General features: G+C 43.1%; 1 protein-coding gene across 2 annotated transcripts in view; it reads right to left on the reverse strand.

Moving 5' to 3' along the window:
- KIF2C (kinesin family member 2C) overlaps window positions 1-22,878 on the reverse strand; it is a 38,835-nt gene that overhangs the window by 10,286 nt on the left and 5,671 nt on the right. For both annotated transcript variants that reach the window (XM_075002757.1, XM_075002756.1), the window contains exons 3-15: window positions 22,206-22,313; window positions 21,469-21,517; window positions 19,124-19,171; window positions 17,462-17,584; window positions 15,344-15,457; window positions 13,166-13,266; window positions 10,483-10,578; window positions 8,448-8,502; window positions 8,199-8,361; window positions 7,771-7,861; window positions 5,756-5,819; window positions 4,165-4,256; window positions 3,788-3,930 (exon numbers count right to left, since the gene is read on the reverse strand). In XM_075002757.1, the coding sequence (XP_074858858.1) occupies window positions 3,788-3,930; window positions 4,165-4,256; window positions 5,756-5,819; window positions 7,771-7,861; window positions 8,199-8,361; window positions 8,448-8,502; window positions 10,483-10,578; window positions 13,166-13,266; window positions 15,344-15,457; window positions 17,462-17,584; window positions 19,124-19,171; window positions 21,469-21,517; window positions 22,206-22,313 (1,247 nt within the window). The remainder of the gene's footprint in view (window positions 1-3,787; window positions 3,931-4,164; window positions 4,257-5,755; window positions 5,820-7,770; window positions 7,862-8,198; window positions 8,362-8,447; window positions 8,503-10,482; window positions 10,579-13,165; window positions 13,267-15,343; window positions 15,458-17,461; window positions 17,585-19,123; window positions 19,172-21,468; window positions 21,518-22,205; window positions 22,314-22,878) is intronic.

The raw sequence follows: 22,878 nt of genomic DNA on the forward strand, positions 1-22,878 counted from the left end.
GTAATTGACTAAGAATGGGAACAATTAAGGCTCCTTTACATTGCCAGAGTGGTGTAAAGGAGCCTTCCCTTCATGTACATTACAGTACCTGAATCCTCAGGTAGGAAAGTTTATGCACCTGTGCCAAAAAAGCAATGGTGGGTTACACTACAGCTGAGGGCAGGCAGATAGTTGATTGTACTATCAACTAGTTGCAATTGTGTAGCTAGAATCCACTTATCTGCAATAGACCTACCTGGCCATCTTCACAGGGGGAAGTCAATGGGATAAACTCCCCAGTTGACCTCCCTTACTCCTCGTGATATCAAGGAGTACTGGGGTTGACTGCCAATCCCAGATGTCAACCCTCCAGGGGTCATTAGTCAAACACACTTCAAAAGGATTTCAGAGCATCAGCCCATTAGACAGCAGTTTAGACAGGAGAAGTTTACTTCTGGGTATGTGGCTGGGGAATCTGGTTCACAAATATAAATGGTACCAACCACTGGATAAACTACCAGACTAAGGATCCTATCAACTTACAGTATAGATATGAAGCATACGTAGGACCCTACCAAATGCAAGGCCATGCTAAGATTTGCTTTACTGCAAAGGTAACGATACATGCTTTCAACAAGTCCAGGGGTCTGCAACCTGCGGCTCCAGAGCCACATGCATCTCTTTAAGGAGTCATTTGTGGCTCCTAATGCTGACTCCTTTGCAGCTCTGGGTCCTGTGATGTCCTTGCCATACTGCTGCTGAAACAATCACAGTTCTCACCCTCCTCCCACTCTCACCTCTGGCCAGGTCAGAAGTCAGGAGGGTGGGGCTGGCCAGTGCTCTACTGGGCAGGGATAGGGACAGACTGGCCTAGCACTACTGCTGTCTCAACTAGGCTTGAGTAGAGCTTGGTGTGGGGGCTGCAGTGAGTGGGGTCCTGCTCCAGACAGGTACAGAGTGGTTTGGATCTCTCACCCCCCCACTTCTCTGGTTCCTTTTCCTGCCCCCGCTGACCCCTTAGCCATGATGCTCTGTCCCCAGCCAGTGCTTTGCTGATGCCTCACACCCCTGTGTGAGACAGGCAAGCAGTGTTTCTACCACTCCACTTTATCCCTGGGGTCTCTAGGCATGCATCAGTATCCTGTCCCCAGCCTGCTCTAGGAGCAGAGCATGCTGGTTCTGCAAAGCAGCAATTGACCACTAGGCCTGCTGCCTGGCGGGGGGAAGGGGCAGAGTGGAGACCCTCACCCTAGGAGGGCCTGCAGGATATGCACGCAGAGCATCACTGTGAGTACATAAGGCAATGCACTGTAATGTCTTGTTTTATAGGACAGTGCATCTCTATGACCAGTCGATGGACTGGTATTGATATAATTTAAGAAGGCAAGCAGGCCAGTCCCTGGTGTCAAAAAGGCTTAGACAGGAGAACGGGCCATATGGTTATGCAGCCATAACCCTGCCACCGAACAGCTCTTAATGATTTGAACCAGCTCCAAGAAAAGTTCTGCTAGCTAACTGAATCTTCTACTGTTTGGTAAATACTATTTGCTACCACTTTTGACATGCGTAGTAAGCATGGTTATAAACAATTATATATAAAACAATTAGAGCCCTAATTCTACAAATGTCTTAAACACACACTGAGTAGATGGGGCCTAGATCCTCTGTGCAAAAATATCTTCTTCTGGCGTCATGAGGGCAGACTTCATCCTAAAAGGAATTTAAAACTTGAGTGTTATTTATGAAGGGCTGTCTTCTATTCACATGCACTGTGCTCTTAAAGTATTGGATTTTGTAACTAAATTTGGAAAAAATGGATTTTCTTGCTATTTTGGTTGCAGACCCCTGAGCAGGTCTGTGGTGTGACCTTAAGAACCTATCCCACTCCACCGAGGAAAGGGTTCCTTTGTTCTGTCAGCAACTCTGCCAGGCATGACAAACCCCTTACACCTCACCCATTATACCATTTCATAGTCCAAGAAGCGTCTTGTGTGGTACCAAACGAAAGCTAGAGACAAAAACGTCACTTGAAATATAGGCAATGACATTCTGAGAAATAGTACATGCCTTTTGATATTATGCTTTAAAGTCTGTACCCACACAAAGGGAGAAACAGGTTCACTTTGGCCGTAGCTACACAAGCCCCTGCCGTTCAAAAGGGGTATGCTAATGGGCCACTTGGGCAGGTGCTAATGAGACGCTGCCATGAATATGCAGCACCTCATTACCATAATGGCAGCTGCATACCTTTCAGAAGTGCAGCTGTCTAAACGCACACTGCTTGTGTAGACGGACCTTTCAAAAGGACCCCCGGACTTCAGAAGCCCCTTCTTCCCATTTGGTTTTGGGAAGAAGGGGCTTCTGAAATCTAGGAGGTCCTTTCAAAAGGCCTGTCTACACGAGCAGTGTGTTTCGAAAGCAGCACTTTCAAATGCACATGACCGTCATTATGTTAATGAGGTGCTGCGTATTCATGGCAGCACCTCATTAGTATCTGCTGAAATGGCTCATTAGCATCGCCCTTTCCAAAGGCAGGGGCCAGTGTAGCCATGGCCTTCCAAAGAAAAGGGAAGGTAAATTCCCCACTATGTTAATTTACATTCGACAAAGCTGACAAAACGAAGCACTGTTTTGAAACAAAGTCAGAAGGAAAAATAGGCTGATGGGGAGGACATGAACTCAAAATTGCACCAGCACAACCCAGAACAAGCCACTGTGAGGAAATCTTCCTTGGGTGGCACTTCAAAGGAACATTTCAAAAGATTCACTGACTGAACAATGGAAACGTGAGTGGTTACCTTGCATTGTCAATCAACTGGAGGTCTCCCCAGAATTCAGTTTTTGACAGAGCTACTGGTTTTCACTTATGAGTCCAGATTTGAATATCCAGCAAACTTCCTGTCCCACGGTAGCCGGATATTAAAGCGTTTACTGTACTGTACCAATTGCCAGTGAGAGGCTGGCCACTATAGGCAGATGTTTGAGGAAAACAGGACTAGCAGAGTCCTGAGAAGAGCGCAAGTGGCTGTGTGCAACAGCTGACACCCAGCTAGCTTAAAATAAATTCTCGTTCTGGAGGCAAAGGGTAAAAGGTAACATACAATCCTGGGCAAGCTGAGGAAGTGTCACATATGGTGTGGATGTTTAGTACGAGGGCAGATAAGCTACTTTCGTAACCCTGGCCTCTCCTGCCCTCCATCACCATCTACCCACTGAAAAGGCTGGCAAGTTCTCCTCCAGCCTTTAGGAAGACAAAAGCTCTTCATAACACATAGCTGTGGAAGTATCAAAGTTTGGAAAGGTTAAAGAGTTGTCAGCATAAACAAGTACGTAGGGAGTTCTCAGTTAAGAATGGATAAGATGGTAGACCAATGCAGTTGTTCAGTGGTACACAGTGTCTTCTCTAAAAGAGAATTTTGTATTGCTCTTCAAGAGTTCCAACTGCTTATGTGACCAGCAGTTCACATCCAACACTCCTTGATTCCCACTCAGAACCTTTTATTGTACACTTCCTGTGGTTCTGTTACCAGGCAGTGACCTTGATAGGGTTTTAATATTGTGTATGCACTCACCAAGTTTTCAAGCCTATTTCAAAACACCGATGCTCACGCTTTCCCTATCTCTTGCGTTTGGCTGGTTTTTCCCCCTCAAGGTATTGATGCATGTGCTTGTTACTCGGGGACAGTGTTCATTGCCCTTATTTTAAGCCTGGCTATTGATCTACTAAAAAGGCTTTTAATAGGAAGTAAAGGTTGGAAAACTAAAACAACCCCAAACATTAAAGATGCAGAAGACCAGGGTGACAAACCTGCAGGCACTGCCCATCTCAATCATTCTGATCACATCTTCAGCACAGATCACTTGTCTCTCTTGGAGGCCAACTACTTGGACCTGCTGCTTTCCATCCTCAAGCACTCTGAGCTTTGCCTTCTTATTCAAGAGATCAAATACCTATATTTGAGCAAGACAATGGAAATGCACAAAGTAAGAACCTTTCCCAATACTTATTTTGCACTGTTTCGTCATTTAAAGGAAAGGGACATATACTATTATGCATACCCCAAACTTTCCAATTTCAGGCATGCAAAGTGCCCATGGTCCAACCATGACTTGAAGATGGCTTAATAAAAGTCATACCACATATCAAATGTGTACTCAAATCTCAGGCTAAAATCAAGATCTCACCTTTCCATTATATATTTCAAAGAATGTCACATAGATTTCCAGGTCTTGATTCCTGTACCTGGGTTGGCTCTGAAGTAGGAAGACATCTCGTGCTGATAGGGAAAAGAAAAAATACAACAACTAGATATGGAAAATTTCAGCTCCTCTGACTCAGCCTCTTCCAAAATGCTTCAGAGTGAGGTAGTTTATACTAGCTAGTACCTGGAATACAATTTCCCCAGCCAGAGGGTAGCAGAGACATTTGTACAGCAAAACATTTTCAAGGTGAAGCTGATTTTAGTGGCAGTCTCTAAGACCAAAAAATGAAAGGGATTATGGGAGCTGGTACTTCTGAAGATACCTGAACAGTGTTTTTATTTTCTGGCTTGGTTGATACAGAACAAGTTTTAACTTTCCATTAGCATCACAATCCTCTGTAGTTTGAATCACTTGTTTAAAAAAAAAAAAATAGGATTTTTACAAAGATACTTGCAGGTAGAATTCAGACAATAGAGGAGGATTCTAGTTTTGAAACACAGTTTGAAAGTACAGTAAACCCTTCTTTAAATGGCACTCTCAAATAACTGACAAGACAGAGCCAAGTAGCTCTGGTCAGGGGATACCGGGTGTGAATGTGGAGAGAGCAGAGGAGCCTTCTGGATGCATTCATGTGAACACTTCTCCGCTCTCTCCGTCTCTGTTCCCCGGCAGAGCACTTGCTTCCAGCGTGGCCTCCATATCAAGCTGCCTGCTCTTGAAGGGGAAAGCTGGAGGCTGGGAGGGGACCCACTCCAGAGCCAGATGCGGCTCCTGTTGTGGTGCCAGTCCCCCCCCACCGCCCCGGAGCCATATGCATCTCCCCCGCTGTGCCACCCCACACTTTCCCACTGCTATAGGGCTCCACCTTGGAGGGCTTTGCAGAGCCCTGGAGGTGGTAGATGGCAGCTGTAAACCTGCTTCCTCTTGCCCAGGCCCAGCCCCAGGCCATGATTGTCCTACAACTGAGCACACAAGCAATGCCGTGGGCTGCCCACTCGATGTTGTGAGTGCAGCCACCAGGCTCCTGTGCACTCCTACCTAGCATAACTACTGAACTCTCTATTACACAGAATATTTGATTATCTGGCAACTTCCTAGTCCTGTGGATGCTGGATAACAAAGAGTTTACTGCAAGTCCAGCTCCACCTCCCCCTTAGTCTCCTCCCCCACCCAAAATTAGAGAAGAAACAACTTAGCATCAAGGCCAAACTATTATTACTAATTTGTTAGGTACTAACAATACCCCAGACAGATTAAATAAGCAAAGACCCTTGTCTGTGCCTCTGTTTTGATTTTGGTTAATTTTTTCACTCTGATAAAAGTTACTATAACTACCTTTATACCCAATATATAGATTCTGGGTAATATCTACATTACATTGCAATATTACAACCTAATTTACATGGCTTATTGAGGACAACATGATAATCAGGAGTTAAAGGAATTCTTTACCTGTTTATTTTTGAAGTTTTTTATGAAGGCTTTACAGATTTCACTATATAGAAGTGAGAGAATTTGGAAGCAGTTTAAGAAAAATAGCACATAACTGATTCAAAAACTTGAGTCAACTCACAAGCAAAAGCGTATATCCCCTTTGAGACATTCTGAGTTTTGCCGGAGAAGTCTCCTCCCATAGTCTATTTTAAGAAAAGAATCAAAACAAAAGCACGAGCCATTATAGAGGTGCAATCCAAGCAGGTCAAGCTACCACTCAGCTGTCTTCATGAACAGCCTGTGAGCTCAATGGACTAACCCAACATTGCATAACACAATACAATTCAGTACAATTACATCAAGATGTAGCGATATCCTAACTCATTTTAAGCATATGAAACCAATACAACCATTTTTCCAGCACCTAAGGCATCAGTTACCAAACTGGGATTCTTTCAGGGTTCCAAAAAAAGAACACTACAGAAGACTGCCTGCACCTTCACTCTTAACATGGAGGCATCCTCGCTCCCTATCATGGTGGCAGGGCAATGGGCACAGGAGCAGGATGGGTGGGATCAGGCAGCCAAGGGTGCAATTGAGGGACCCTTCAGGATGTGGAGCCAATATTTGAGAATCAACATCTGCTCTGAAAAGAGTCCTGGACACTTCTTGTCTTTGAAAAAGCTTTGCCTGGACAGAGTGGAGGATCAAAAGAGAAAAATGCCTGGGAAAAGCCAAACGTATTGTAACCAGTGTTGTCTGCCTCTGAGTGTTGTCATGCCATTGCAATATGGTCTCGTAGCACTCCCTAATGTGTGGGCACCATTGTGCTCTGCATAAAGTGACCTCACATGTGCAAGGACTGCAATGGTCCAGCAGCAAACTAACGACCAGAAAGCTAAAAAACCTGATATGTCATATGTGTAAACGTTTATGAGGCCATACAATTCAATCAATAATGAATGTAGGGAGTACCCCTCTTACCAAAAATAAAAACGATTGCAGAAAGGGAAAATCCCACTTCCATGTCCAGGTAGCAACAGTGGGAAATAAGCCTAGGAACGGTCTTGTGGCTATTTTTTGGATCTGTTTCCCCCTTAGCATCAGGGTTAGTCATATTTCTAATCAGCTGGCATTAAAAGAGTAGAGGTTTGGGGTAGAACACTGTTACGTGACCTGGGAAGTTATTACCAAAACCAGTGTGGTGGCATATTAGGCTATTCTGACAGGTGACTTCAGGGGAGAGAAATTCAAACTTCACTTCCAATCAGAGGGAAGTTGAGAAGGAAACCAGTTACAGTTGCTGAAATATATTGCTTAGTATCCTGTAGGCCATTGGGTCTCAAACTTTATTGCACTGTGCCCCCTTCATAATATCTACATGACTACAAGGCAGTCAGAGAAGAAAAGGGGCCCCCCCAGAGTGCAGGGGGAACTCAGGCTTCAGACCTGGGTCTCAGCAAGTCTAATGCAGACCCTGGCAATGCCTTTAAAATAGGATCTTGACCCACAGTTTGTGAGTGGGTACTCTAGGCAAGGGTCCGCACTTGCAAGGTCTCTGCAACCTAAAAGCTGGTGTGATAGATGCAATGAACCAGAATTACAGTGTGATGCCACAAAATGTCAGCATAAAGATTTTTTCCTTTTCACTTTAGTCTAAGTACCTTCATTGATGTGAATTAGATCTGCTCACTCCACAAATATCCAGAGCAAGGGTTTCCATTTGTGAGAAGAGGTTAATACTTTGAGTTTACATCTTCAGACTGTTTATAATATCATACATCTAAGGTGCAGGCTAATGCCCTAATTCACAGGCCGGGGAACTGAGGCAGAGAGATTGAGACTTGGCAGAGATTAGTGACAGAGCCAGGGTTATAAATCAGCAGTGTCCAGTCCTGATTTTCAACTACTAAATAACATTGCTAGAGTCAGTTTCATTGCTTTCTCTGCAACACCAAAAGGAAGTAGCTGTTCACTTGCCCAGCAGTTTTAATGGTTATTAACTCATCTTTTGGAAAGGTAAGAACTATCATTTTTAGAGGACAATTTAAAACCCAGATCCAATTGCTAGATGAACGATTATCCAAAAAGTGTTTTACTCCATTTATCCGAGCAAAGATATCTGAAGCCTTTGGAAAACTGCCAGTCACTTACATGTGTTTTGCCGCTGCCTGTTTGGCCATATGCAAAACATGTAGCCTTTCCACCCTCAAAGATGGTCTGTACAAGAGGCCTTGCAGTGAACCTAGGAATTCAGATGTATAAAAAGAATTAGGCATAAAAAGAAGAGGCTACACTCCGGACTAGCCTGTACTTAATTTCCGCTATCGCTGTACTTCTAGATCTTTAAATTATTCTCAGAAATCCCAACAAATGGAAGCGCATCCAGTATTAAATATTACGAACAGACTGGCTAAGCTAAGGGTGTCTTTTAGAGGTTTCAGTCCCTTAATCTCCACCCAAACCAAGCATGGTTACCTTTAAAGAGAAATACTTTACTGTAAACTAAAAACAGCAGGCCAGGATACTAACCCTTTACTTTTTCATTGTGACCATGTTAATAGTGTAAGAAGATGAATTACCTATAAACCATTTCATTGGAAGCAGCTTCATCAAATGAAAAGTCAAATCTAAATGCCTGAGTCTCAAGATATTTTGTTAGATCCACTTTCAACTTCGGCTCATGCACTAGCAGGACATACTTGCTGGGAACTGTAATTACATCACATTCCTTCTTGTGAAGTTCTGTTAATGGAAAAATATTTGTTGTAACATGAATAATGTTAACCTTGCACCAGAGTCCAGGCTATGTTTTAGTAACATACACTTACCTTGCTTATTTAAAGGGCGCTTCCTTACACATACACAGATCCTGTGCTCTTCCACCTAGAACAGAAGGACAAGTTAGGAGTAATACTGATTATTCTGTATCACTACTCACCCCCCAACAACTGTGCTAAATCCATGCTGCAGTGGAGGTTGTAAGGATACAAGGGCCTGGTCTACACATTCAGTTAACGTAAAGCAGTTTACATCAACCTAATTATGTCCGTGTACACAATCCAACCTTGATTCTACCAAGGTAAATGCCTACTACACTGACAGAACTCCACCTCCACAAGAGTACATAGGACTTTTGTTGTAGTTAGAGCAATGCAGCTTCCCTGTATACACTGAGCTACTTAGATCTATTGGCTGTCATTCTTGTCAATTCCATCACTCCAGGCTCCACAGTCAGACTGCTGCCTGATCTCTGCTCCAAGCTGGGCTGCTACCCAGGCTCAGGATGCCACCTGGACTCCCCAGATGGAGCCCTCCTGCCACAGCTGGCTTCACAGCTCCCTGCTAGCAACAGGAGAACCAAAAGGACACCCATCAGCATCTCCTTGCTGAGAGAAAGTTGCTTCTTCAGGTTGTTGGCCCCTTCCACTCTGCACCAGGAGGGCAAGCTGTGCCCAGCAAGGAGCTCTGCAGCTCAAGTCTTGTCAGCTCCCCTGCTCCCAATGGGTAGCATGGAGCTCAGAAGCCCAGTGCAGCTGCCCCCTTTGTTTACAGGGAGCTGAGGTTAGGGGGCATCCCAGCTCCTGACAGGGAGTTGCACGCTGATCTGAGAACCCCAAGTGTCAGCTCCATGCTGTCCCTTTAAGTCAGGGAATCATTCCAGTGAGGACACACACAAACAGTATGGATATGGACCACCACAGTAACTACTGCAGCATCTGCAAGTCAGCCTAACATAGGTCAATTTGACTGTCTACACTAGCCCAAATCTTCGAAATGGACATGCAAATGGCCATTTAGAAGATTACTAATGAGGCGCCAAATTGAATATTCAGCATCTCATTAGCATTAGAACGCTTCCAGCCGCAAGGCTTTGAAAGCAACATGAGAGGGGATTAAGGGGATTTCAAAGTGTGCGGGGTCCTTTCAAAAAGGACCCCGTGTAGCCACACCAAGCTGCATGCGTTCAAAGGCAGCACTTTCGAAGCCCTGCGGCTAGAAGCGTCCTAATGCTAATAAGGTGCTGAATATTCAATTCAGCGCCTCATTAGTAATCTTCTAAATGGCCATTTTGAAGATTTGGGCTAGTGTAGACACGGCCCTTAAGTTTACAGTGTAGACAAGCCCAAAGATTCCATCAATTCCTTCCCATCACTGTTCTGTGAATACCATCACAGATTAATCCACAATATTGAGCAAGGCAGTGCAGTTGCTGGCAGGCATATCCTGTTATCGCAGAAAGCTCACTCTGCCGCAAGAATTTTTAAGACATGGACATAGTATGCTGAACTAATGAAAGCCTGGTCCAAAACAGACCAAAAATCTAAACATGGTTTTGCAATGTTTGTAATGAATGTTAAATCCACTGGTCTGGAAACTCCCCAGATTTCAGGGGGACACCAAGTTTGAATATGGCCATATTTGTCCATCATTCCTAGATCTGCACAATAAAAAGTTCAGATCAGCGAAGGTCATTATGGAGCTAAGACTGAAGTACATTTAAGACTCTCTGCAGCCCTGCAATAGGATCACAGTAAGGCTGAGGCTAGACTGATACTTCAGTTATCCTCACCTTTAATATAATCTTAACTCCAGACTTCGCAGTTTCCACCATTATCTTGACAGCTTGTTCTGCTTTGACCTTACTCATAACCTTTAGTCTACATTTCCATGATGTAGTGCAAGTTCAATATTAAGCCAGGATATAGTACTGTTCCTGCTTTTTTCTGTACCTGCAACTAAGTTAAACCAGGCAAGTCCAGGTATTTCTGGTTATGGCTTCAGTAGTGACCATCAAAACATTAGTACTCAATGAGTGAAAAACCAACAGTGATATTGGTACACTGATTCCAAATATTTACTTACAGGGTCATTCATAGATATTGGCTGGCAGTCTAAGGTAGCTCTGAATTCCTTGATCATCCGCGCAAACTCCCAGTTTGGACAGCTACTATCAAATTCCTGCAGGTCAATGGCAGACATTAGTGTACTCACCAGATTTAGCAGAACAGGCAAAAAAAGGTGCTGCCTATGAGTACAAAGGGCATTGACCTATATGCAGCTAAAGAACTCAATATATTGTTACTCAGTCACCCTACCACAAAGGCACGTGAAAGGCTGTGGACATAGAAATAGCCTGATGGAATAATTAGTACTCTAATCTCATTTTGCTTGAAGAAGAGAACCTTCTTATATATTAGGACTAAGGGCTGAAGAAGCTTTCTGTACTCATTTCAAGTGTTGAGAAGCATATCTCTTCTCTACCCATCCACTGGCTTCCCGCACAAAACAAATATGCCAATTTCCCCCCTTCTAGTGCCAAATTTGTGCACTGCGTTTGCATAGCATTACCTCAAAATCAAGCAGGGAAGTTTATGACATCATAATGTGTTTCAAGAGTACTGACAATGCAGAACAGCAAGAACAACATTAAGTTTTAAGCACAGTAAATTCTTCCTGGTGTGTAGTGGTATGAGAATAAGAATACTGCATTGTTAGCTTCCCCTGATGCAAATTCACATGACAAGGAAGATGTGATAACAGTCAACCATTCAGGATTTTATATGAGCTGATAACTAAGAAACTGGGCCATAGCCAGCCATTTGAACAGCCAGCTTCTCCAGCAGCCTACCCTAGCATTTATCAAGGAGTTTCAATACTACAATTGTTGCCATTTTTCCACTTCTAGAGGCCAATTGCTTTGTTCAATTTATACATCATTCAATGACCCAAAAAGTGATTAAACCAGTTTCAGTACAACACAGATAGTTTCAAGAGCACTGTGTTAAGTTCTGGGCTCCAGGAAGGATTTAGACAAACTGGAGAAAGTGGGGAAGGGGGGCAGGAATTAATGGTACAGAAAACATAGCCTATGAGGAAAGATTAAACAAATCAGAGTTTAAGAGAAGACCAAGTGAAACATGACAGTCTAAAAGTACATAAAAGGCTGTTATAGAAAAGGAGGAGGAAGAGGAGTTGTTCTGCATGTGCACTGAGAAGAAAGTAGTGGACTTCAATTGAAGCAAGGGAATTAGACATTAAGAAAAGACCATAAGGGGAATGAAGCCATAGAATAAGTTACCAAGGAAGGCTGTGTAACACCCCTCACTGTACGTTTAAGGGCCCACTCCAAGAATTTGGAAAGTGTTTCAGGGCCCCGCTCTTCCATGGTATTAGTGGCAGTGGTGTGGTCTGGGATGGAGGTTGGGAGTAGAAGAGTGGCGGAGGGTAGGAGAACGGGGTGCAGAAAGGAGTGGGGGGCGGTCTGGGAGAGAGTTTGAGTGAAGGAAGAGGCTGTCATCTGAGGCAGGGGATAGGAGTGCAATGGTTTTAGTTGCAACCTACATCAGAATGGTGTTGTGACCTGGGGCAGGGGATTGGAGTGCAATGTCTGAGAGGGGTATGGGTGCAGAAGGAGGGGCTGAGGGCTGGATGCCAGAGGCAGTGTCTGGCAAGAAGACTAACCTGGGTGACTCCTGGCCAGCAGCCCAACTAATTTTGCAGGCAAATGCTACCTGCAGGATCATGGCAGGGGCCATGTGCAGCTGCTAGTCTGAGAGGAGAGGTGTTTCAAACAGGAAGCTCCCACTGGCCAGAAAACAGCCAATGGAGTGTGCTAGGGACAGTGCATGAAACCTGTCTTCCCTCCCCTCCCTGCCACTCCAGGCTCGCAGCTATTGAGAGAAACAGGAGCCCACAGCTGCTTTTCTGAGTGAGGGGAGAGGGTTGGGCAGACAGGAAGCCTGCTTTAGACTCCCCACTGTGTCCATGGGCCTGATTCAGCTCACTGGCCATACTTTGCCCAACCATGGTCTAGAACAGGGGTGTACAAGGTGGGGTGGGGGGGATCCTGGGGGAAGGGGAGGCAGCACAATTGGCTGCTGGGTCTCAGGTTCATCCACCTCATTAAAAATGTTGAAATGTTACTGTTTTTATGTATGGGTATTCACATTTGTATTGCCTATTAAAAAAGTTTTTACATTCTACATACTTATTCTTCTTACACACACCAAAAGGGATTTTTTCCATATAAACATATCTGAAAGTTGTTGGTTTGGATTACATTAGACAGTTTTTTCCCTCCTCAGGGGAGGGCAGGGGGGCACCTCTAATTGCAGGCACAACAAGTGGAGCATGATGTAAGAAGTTTGGTCACCCCAGTCTACATAATTCTGTCTCAATGAAGGGAAATGGACTAGATCTAGCAAGGTCCCCTTTCTGTTCTACATTTCTATGGTTCAGTCGCAGGACACTCTTCTGAATCATAGAAAAAGCAAGTCTGGGATTTAAAAGCTTTCAACTGAAGGAACAGTAACTTAACAGCCCCCTAAACAAATTCAGTCTGTAAAGAACAGACATGTTCGTTTACATTCTTACGTAAGACACTTTAAAAAGAAATCCACATAGAGTAAATGGAAACCAGATCCTGGCCATGTCAATCCTAAATGTTTTTAGTTTGACCACTGTGAATGTGCTGTTCTAGAGAATTAATTTCTTAGGTCAATTTAGTTTGTAGAACCAGGTGTTATTCCCTGATCACATACTTCACCTGTGCCCGTTTTGTTCTGATCTCACTTATCTGGGCTCTCTTCTCTTCCCTTTTGTTTTTCATTTTCTCCATCTCTCTTACGATATTAGATTTTCTCCGAACTGGAAAAAGGAAGATATTAATGTCACTTTTATGTGAACTTGTTACCACAAACTGAATAATTTGTCTACGCCCTTTCCTTCCCAAGACCACAGAAAACCCTCTCCTCTATAAACCAGTCTTGTCCAAGAGAGAGGGATCATTAACTGTGTCCAGTGGTTGTTATAATCTAGGTACAGACACCACAAGGGTCTGAATACCATGGGGTTAAGAACTAAATCAACCAGTTTGGTGTTCAAGTTTATTGTAAACAAGTATATGAAGTAGAGTCTAATGGAAGCTTAGTGTCTGAACTTGGCCATTAGAGCCGTGTCTACACATGCACGCTACTTCGAAGTAGCGGCACTAACTTCGAAATAGCGCCCGTCACGGCTACACGTGTTGGGCACTATTTCGATGTTAACATCGACTTTAGGCGGCGAGACGTCGAAGCCGCTAACCCCACGAGGGGATGGGAATAGCACCCTACTTCGACGTTCAACGTTGAAGTAGGGACCGTGTAGTCGTTGCGCATCCCGCAACTTCGAAATAGCGGGGTCCGCCATGGCGGCCATCAGCTGAGGGGTTGAGAGACGCTCTCTCTCCAGCCCCTGCGGGGCTCTGTGGTCACTGTGTGCAGCAGCCCTTAGCCCAGGGCTTCTGGCTGCTGCTGCTGCAGCTGGGGATCCATGCTGCATGCACAGGGTCTGCAATCAGTTGTCGGCTCTGTGGATCTTGTGTTGTTTAGTGCAACTGTGTCTGGGAGGGGCCCTTTAAGGGAGCGGCTTGCTGTTGAGTCCGCCCTGTGACCCTGTCTGCAGCTGTGCCTGGCACCCTTATTTCGATGTGTGCTACTTTGGCGTGTAGACGTTCCCTCGCAGCGCCTATTTCGATGTGGTGCTGCGCAACATCGATGTTGAACATCGATGTTTCCAGCCCTGGAGGACGTGTAGATGTTATTCATTGAAATAGCCTATTTCGATGTCGCCACATCGAAATAGGCTACTTCGATGTAGGCTTCACGTGTAGACGTAGCCTAGGAGATGTGTATACAGATTGTGGTTACGAGTCTACGTACACAAAGCAGTGTGTTCATAAGCCACCTACAGTTTCAAATACATTTCAGAGCACACAAGGGTCCTATTGAGCCACGTGTTCGCACAAAGCTAGACAAGTGATGAGCCACAATACAGACCGGGAAGAGAAACAATGAACCATTACAGTTATTGGGAAAACATTGAGATGCCCCAGATACCAAGCAGCAAGGGATTTTCCCCACAAACTGAATAACCATGATCTGAGAGAAAAGGGAGGAAAAAAACCAGACCGCAAAACTTGTTAGAAAAAGGGAAGGGGTTTGGGGACAAAGAATTCAGAAGCGGAGGGGAACCTCTGTAGGCAGATGTCCATGAAACACTAGATTACCTTTAAGAGGAGGTCTGGTGTTATGGAGGAATGCCTTTCCTACCCAATGAACTTTATTTTTACCTCAAACATGTCTTTGCTGTGCCATCTGCATGGCCTTTGAGTGCCAAAGGGAATAGAAAACTGAGGGCTGTTCACATCTTTAGGGAGGAGGGGACAAGCAGAGTGTCTGGCAATTACAGAAGTCAAGAATGGAAAAGCTATTGGGGTCACTCAGCAAGGACTAATTAAGCTAGTGTAATCCAGGGGAGAACTTCATGCTTATGGGCTGCCTACTCATGTCAGAGCTCCAGGCCATATAAGCACAACATTAAAGTGACCAAAAAAAAAAAAAAAAGTTAGAAGGAAGGAAGTCACCTTAGTGGTGTCCCCAAAAGTTAGCGACCAGTCCTGTCTTCACAGAGCACAGCTACCAGACACTGAAGTTAGAAAGCCACTGTATCACTACTCTGGAGGGGAGCCAGTCTTTCTAGGCAGATCTATTTGTATATTAAATCTGTGCCATATTTAATTTTTAAGTCAGCAGCATGGATGCTTGCTTTTCCCACCAAGCCACTTCCCAGGAAGTCACATTAAACCTGTGAGCACATGGGGAAGTAATCTTGTCCAAAGTTGCTTAGAGATGCAATGCTGGTCAATGAGCCAGCCAACCCTCAGACAATAGTCCCTATTTACCTGGATTTGCTGAAGAGCTGCTTCTGAGAGATGGCTGTTCCTCTCTAACTTCATGTACGTTTGTCAGTGAGGGTTCTGTAACACAACCTGGCCTGGTAGTTCGGGCTCGGCCAGCTGTTGAAAGAAAGCAGGTCAATGGAACAATATCTGTTAAACCTCAGAAGTGAGGAAGAGCAGCCTTCTGATTTGTAGGACCCCAAGACAACAGCAGAAGGTGTAGAGGGGGAGGAATTGGGTCATAAGTCACCATGCTGTCTAGTTCTATGGCATGCAAGGGAAACAAGACTAATGCAGGAAATACAGCACTTCCATGGGATGCAGGGACCAAGTTGCCAATTCATATTGATTTCACACAAAAAACCTGTCACAATTCAAACCAAATGATTTAAAGTGATTTTTTTTAAATTAATACTAAAATTCTCATTTAAAAATAAGTTAAAAATACATATGACAAACATGCTATACATGCACTTAACAGTCTCTTAAAATGAACTAATAGCACTAGTCTGTCCAGTCTAACTACTGCTGCTGCTTCTTTTTCCTCAGCTGGCTAAAAAGTAACATGCAAAAAAAGACAAGCTCAATAAAATTAGTTTTGTTCCGTGCTTATGTGGTGGACAAACTTGGTCAAACAGCAGAGGAGTTAGTTAAGATAGTGTCAATATATAGGAAAGGAAGGCAGAATGGAAAAGGTGGAACTGGGTGAAAAAAGGAACAGACACACCTCAAGTTTAAGCAGTGCAAGAAGATGATGCAGAGCCTAGCTGCAAGGATGAAGGATAAGGAAAACTACTTAGGGGGAGAAAATGATGCGGATAAAGTCGTGGATATGGTGGAATGAATCAACTTGTTAATAATTTAAATAATTCACTTTGCAATGCATCATTCTTCAAGACTGCTTTTCAGTAAATATGTGATTTGACCAGTAAATTCCCAAGGTTTTCTGTGTTGGATGCTGCTAGAAAAAAACAAGGGTTTAGCTTAACTAATCCTTGTGCGTAGTTTAGTTTACTAGGTTTAGAATCTATCACTCAAGTATACAATGCAGAAAGCTTCAGCAAGAGAAGCCTAAAGTTGACAGTTGCAATTTTCTTATATTATATAATACACGTGCCTTATTTTGGAACATTGTGGTCCCAGACCACAACAGTGATGCCATGAGTCTATTCCCTATTTTAACTTCAGGATGACTCAGCTTTTGGACAGCCCGTTGGATGAACCCCTTCAATGTGCCAGACCAGCAAGGTGTCCAACTCTTCCACAATGCCTCCAAGACTGAGCATATGGAATGTGCAGCTAACAGTGCATCTAACTGAGACACTCCTGTTCAGAGACTTTTTGCTATCTTCAGGAATCAATGCACCTCAGCATGTATTTGCAGGGAAACCAGCCAGTTTTTCCAAAGATGAGGGATTATTGATTGGAACACAGCTTTGGGGAGTCCTTAGGTTACCACAGAGAAGCAAAAGGTTAAAACAGTCCAGAGTAGTCAAGCCAGCGCCGGCATCTTGATTTTCCTCATTGAGGAAATTCACATTGCACTTCCAAGAGAGAAGATGCATCATTTCCTGCCCTAGCATTACTTATGTTACTGTGCACTGTTAAACAGATGCCAGATTCAGCCCCAGACATGCATATGGTGGATTAAGTGATTTACTTCCCCCACACCCCCAGCAGCAGAATTTCTAAGGTGATTTAAGATTCCCCCTTAGAGGTCCTAGATAAAAATGCACTAGCACTGACCCACTATGATCTATTTCCCTTTTTGTTTAAAATGGGTGCAGAACCTACTTGGACCCAGCCCTCAGCCCATTTTGATTTGTCCTGTGGCAAGGCTCAGGGCTTCCACCGGCAGCAGGGCAAGCTGGTGATTGCACTCCAGCCCTATGGCAAGTCTGTTTTTGCTTCTGACTTGTGACACACCCACCCTACCCCAGGTCTGATTTTTCTGTAGGTCAGTTGCTACAACTGACAAAAGATTCCCCATCTATGCAAAGTGTAGAAGATTTTGATCAGCTCCTTATGCTTTTAATTTGTACACCCATTAGATAAGCATTCTGAAACACATAAGACATTCAGGTCAGTTTAATTACATTTTACTGGCTTGTCTCCACTCACCAGGCACTGATGAATTACTTCTTGTTTGTGTAGAAGTGGAGGGATCCACCTCCATCTCATTCTCTTGGAGGCCACCCTGGGATTCTGTGATAACTGACATCCTGGTAGAACGACTCCGTAATACTTAGGAAACAAAATTCAAGGTCAGTTCCTTCAAAAGAGATCAGTATGCTCACACATGTCCAGAATAAGTCAAGTACTGTGGTTTAAGAAACAACTCACAGCAGGATCTCCAAACCTTTAAAGAAGCTATAGAATCATAGAATGCTAGGACTGGAAGGGACCTCGAGAGGCCATCGAGTCCAGCTCCCTGCCCTCATGGCAGGAGCAAGTACTGTCTAGACCATCTCTGATAGACATTTATCTAACCTGTTCTTAAATATCTCCAGAGATTGTTATCCTAATGGATCTATTCTCCATGAATTCATTCTTGTTTAAGCCCCGATTGTGGCAGCGTTCTGGGTTTGATGGCCACTCATCCCCTGGGAGCCTGGCAGAAGTTTACCTCAGTCCTACAGACAGTGAGGAACATCCAATGTCCATCAGTGTCAACTGCTATGGGTGAGGCAAGGTGCTAGAAAGTTATCAGCTGGGTGAAGTGTTTTGCGGGGGCGGGGAGGTGGGAGCCACTAGCACAAGAAATAATTCCCTCCAGATTAGTGGTTCTAATGGATTCCTTTCCTATTCTATTTGGATTACAAAGAAAAATCAGGATTAATTAATTTCTAAAAGGGATCAGAAGGCTCATCATCATGCCTCCCAGCCCCAGGATCAGCCAGTCTTAGTGAAGGTAGTGTAAATTCAGTGACCGTATGACAGGGATTTATTTGTCTTAGTCTACATATCACCAAACTGGCACCTTGTTTAAAAGTCTCTGTGGAGACATCATAAGCATGGAGATAGCTTCTTGGTCATCCGCTCTCTCCTGGAGAGACAGTGATGAAATATCATGACCATCTCCATGGCATGCAAATACAATTAGAGTCAGTATGGAAAACTTCTGCCAATGCTAAATTCACTGAAAAGCTGTGATTACAGCATCTTTCTAGGAAAAGCTGCACACTCAAGATTTACCATGCAAGCTGCAAGGGAATTTATGTTTTAGCCACACATTTATTAATGTGATATAGTTGCCAGCTTCTTACTTGAAAATTCTTGTGGTACTTTCATACCAAGACTATCCCACCCTTTCAAATAGTTTAAAATAGGCCATGTTTATGAAGAAAGCAAATCTGACATAAAAATTTGGAGTGTGATAAAAATTGGATCTATTATCACCTCTAACGATTGTAGGAATTTAGACAAAGTAGTATCAGAGGGCAATCACATTGGTATATCAGCAAAAGCAATGAGAAGTCCTGTAGCACCTTACAGACTAACAGATTTTGGAGCGTGAGCTTTTGCGGGTAAAGACCCACTTTACCAGATGCATCTGACAAAGTGAGTCTTTGCCCACGAAAGTTTATGCTCCAAAATACCTGTTAGTCTATGAGGCGCCACAGGACTTCTTGTTTTATTCAAAGTAGAGCACCGAATATTCTCACATGAAGACAAGGTTTCTGTTGCACACCAAGTGTTTATTAGAACTGCAGATAAACCCAGTGTACAGGAATAGTAATTGTGCCCATGAAGTTTAGTGCAGATGACACCAGAATTCTTTACCTGGCAGCTGCTGCTCGGGTGCAGAGACATTAGGTGTCACTGTTGCCACTTTAGGAACAAAAGAAAATTGTACTTTTGTTATGCTTAGAGATTAAATTAGAATGCAGTCACCTTTGTGAAATATAACCATTTCCAAATCTGATCTCGCCAGAAACACTCACTGTCCCCAGCATTCTGACTGCTTCATTACAGAAAAAAATTGGTATGCAGTACAGCGACACCACTGTTCACTAACAGGACAAAATACCCTAGTTTTGAAAGCTGGCAAGATTAAAGCACCTTAATGGAGTTTAGGCAGAACCAGTGTTACAACATTTTGAAAAAATATTTTAGCTTCCCTCAGGAGTTGATACAGTAGTACACATTACACACTGATGAAGATGTTTACTTCCTCTTATGTGCTCTGTTTAAGAGGTCTGTAGGACCTGAAGAAGATGGAGATTTCTAACCAATATAATGTGGGTCTCAAAATAGGAAGATAGTGTTTTCTGCTGTTTGTGCATCAATGCTTAGCAAAAGGGAATGCAGGCTACCTTGCTTTCCTACTGTATTCAGAGCTGGTCTTTATGCTCTGAGACAATGATTCTCAACCTCTCCACCTTTCAGAAATCTGATTTAAGGGATTTGCAAGACCAATATCACCTCACGTAAAGACTCCTGTTTTTACACAAATGTCATAACACATTACTTTAAAAAAACCCAAAAAACATACATGCAATCAATTGAAACATACTGTACTTACATTTCAGTGAATAGTATTTATAGCAGTATAAATAAGTCGGTTTCTATGGACTTCATTAATGCTTTTTATATAGCCTATTGTAAAACTAGATAAATATCTAAATGAGCTGACTTACCCCCTGAAAGACTTCTAAGTCTAACCATTGCACCAAGATGAACAGTAGCCAGGGCAACATTCACAGCAGATTTCTCACTTAGATTGTAAGCTTCAGAATAGGGATGCAAAATCCCTTTTAATTGGCTTACTGAATGAATGCGAGGTTTAACCAGTTAGCCATTTAAAAGGGTGGGGGCATGTTACAGGCAGGGGCACTTCAGTCCAGCCGGAGCAGCCCGTCCGCAAACTCCCCACCTAAGGGCCACTACAGAAAGGCCCAGCCAGAGCTTCCTGCCTACAGTGGCCCTGTGGGTTTGGAACAATCCCCTGCAGGGGACTGCTCCACCCAGTATCAGTTTAACCACTTAAACTTTAACATCCCTACTACTTCAGAATACAATAGCATCCTCCCAAGAAAACATTGCACATGTCAGTGACTGGCTGGGTTAGGAACACTTGCTTGGTGAGCGAGCTATCTGGACGACAATTGCTGCTTAACTCCTAGTACAATTTCCAGTCTACCAGTTTAATAGCGAGTTCCCTGGATTACTGACGGGAATGGATTTGTCAGTAAGGGATGAGTGGGTTGTTCCTGTCAAACTTGGCACTCCCTGGAATACGATATGTATTGCCTTACATCTCCAACATTTAGAAAGCCATTAGCAGCTGCAGGTAGAAGCCTTCTGTTCCAGATTTTAAGAGCACTACTGTACTGGAGAGGACAAATGGTGGCAAGCAGGAAGAAAGGATGGCAGAGCTAACACAGCAGGAGGCAAGCAGAACATAACACAGGACACTAATTTATAACTTAGAATGCCGTTGAGAGTTGGTCACATTTGCCATGTCAATGCTTAGTGATCACAAACTGCATAAACACTAGTCATCTTGCCTCCTCAAAACTCACAAAAAGCCCCAACAGCTAAATTAGTCAACTATGTATAGGAAGAAGGGAACTACTTCCTCATCTAGCCTGATAGCTACTAAGCCAGAAAAAAAATAACTTTTATTGGCTTCACCTTCCTTTGCAACACTCCAATACTTCAATAGCTTTCAAAAAGTTTAATTATTGATCCTATCCTGGAGACTGAGTACTCACTTTCTATTGGATCAGGGAATTTACAAAGTTGAACTTAATTCAGCTGCAGTAAGAATTTCCTGGAAGCACGTAGATACATACAACTGAGGGAGCATGAAGGGAGAGAGAATCACTGTTTTGGTAAATCGAATCACAATTACCAACTTGTCAACTTATAGAAGCAGGTCACAGAAGCACAAAAGTACGCCTGTATTCAGGTACCCAAGGTAGGAATCCTCCAACATGCAGGAAAAGTCTCAGAATACCTTAGGACTATGATTTTACGACTCAAATTCAGTGAGGAACAAGCATAAAGAATAATTGCTTAAGTAGTATATTTTTCAGTATTCCATTGCCTAAATTAGAGTAAGTCTCCAGCATAAAGGTTGTTTGTCTTATGACCATAAAAAAAATTAAGATAGTCATTTTTACCTTCCCGTGGAGCAGGAATTTTTGAAAGAGTTGTTCTACGTTTTTGTTTCTGCAAAAAGATTTTAAAAAGCCATTGCAGTCAATATCTGAAGCACCTCTCACACGTCTTACATTATTGTAAATTAAGACATGGTAACATACATGAACATAACATTTTATAAAAAGCAGCACTGGAAGCTCAAATCCAAATGGAACTAAAATATGCATTTCCAAAGGTTTCAAAATGTAAAATGAAGGGTAAGTCAAATCATTTTAAAAATGAATCTGTGCTTATTTTGCAACGTTATTTAGGTTTTGACATGTGCTGTCTGCGTTTTAGTGCCATAACAAGTGTCTGAAGAATACAAAACAGAAGAAATGTAGCACTTTAAAGACTAACAAAAGTATTTATTCAGTGATGAGCTTTCGTGGGACAGACCCACTTCACCAGATCAATCTCATTTCCAACACAGACTAACATAAGTACAGAGGACCAAAAAAGTTGCAATGAAAACTGACAAATCAAATACATAGGACTGCAGGAAGGTGATGAGAAGAGGGGGTATGTTAAGTGTCCTGTCTGAGACAATTATGTGTCAGAGGAAAGGAAGCAGAGGGCACAAAAGCTAATAACCAAATACATCAATGTCAGTCTTTAAAGTGGTACATTTCTGAAGTTTTGCTTTGCTGGAATACAGACTAACACAGCTACCTCTCTGTTACTATTCTAGATGTCTGAACAGTTAAGGATTCCATACCTGTACAGTTACATTCTCTTGCAAAGGCAGGTTTTCTTTCAAATCAGAAACAGAAGGAGTTTTTTCTAAAATTTCTGGATTTATTGATAATACATCTTCAATCTCAATCTGCAAAGGAAAAGAGAAGATTTAGACAATCAAAATTGTCTGCTTCTCTTCCACTGAACTTAATAGCTAGACACAGGCCTTAAATAAGGACAACCAAATATATAGCATCCACATGTTTGATGTCAAAAATTGGAGTTGCCTTGATTAGTAATGTACTATTTTAAATTCCACGTGAACAGCCTAATCATATTACAAAAGAAATTTGCTCGTTAGAACCTCTACCAGGGTCTGCCGAACACCACACAGTTCCACAGGTGCCATTGGGCATGTGTGAAAATGCTGGCAGAGCACACTTGTCACTGTTTTAATCTCATAGCTAATCTTAGTAAATCTCTCAATCACTCCATGATTTCTGCTCTAGAAGAGCATTACAAGTTTACTGTACAGCAGTGCTTACACAAATAGCTGTAGCAGAGCTATTCACACAGAGGTAAATGAAGCATTCGGCATTTAAACCAAACCAATTCAATTCATCAGCATTTTTCCCATATCCACCCTCCTTCACAAGTGAGATGGTACAAGTGATTTCACCTCAGCATCCAATCTCTGCTTTACCCTGTAGTGA

Source organism: Carettochelys insculpta, chromosome 9 (genome assembly GCF_033958435.1).
Source record: "Carettochelys insculpta isolate YL-2023 chromosome 9, ASM3395843v1, whole genome shotgun sequence".
NCBI lineage: Eukaryota > Metazoa > Chordata > Testudines > Carettochelyidae > Carettochelys > Carettochelys insculpta.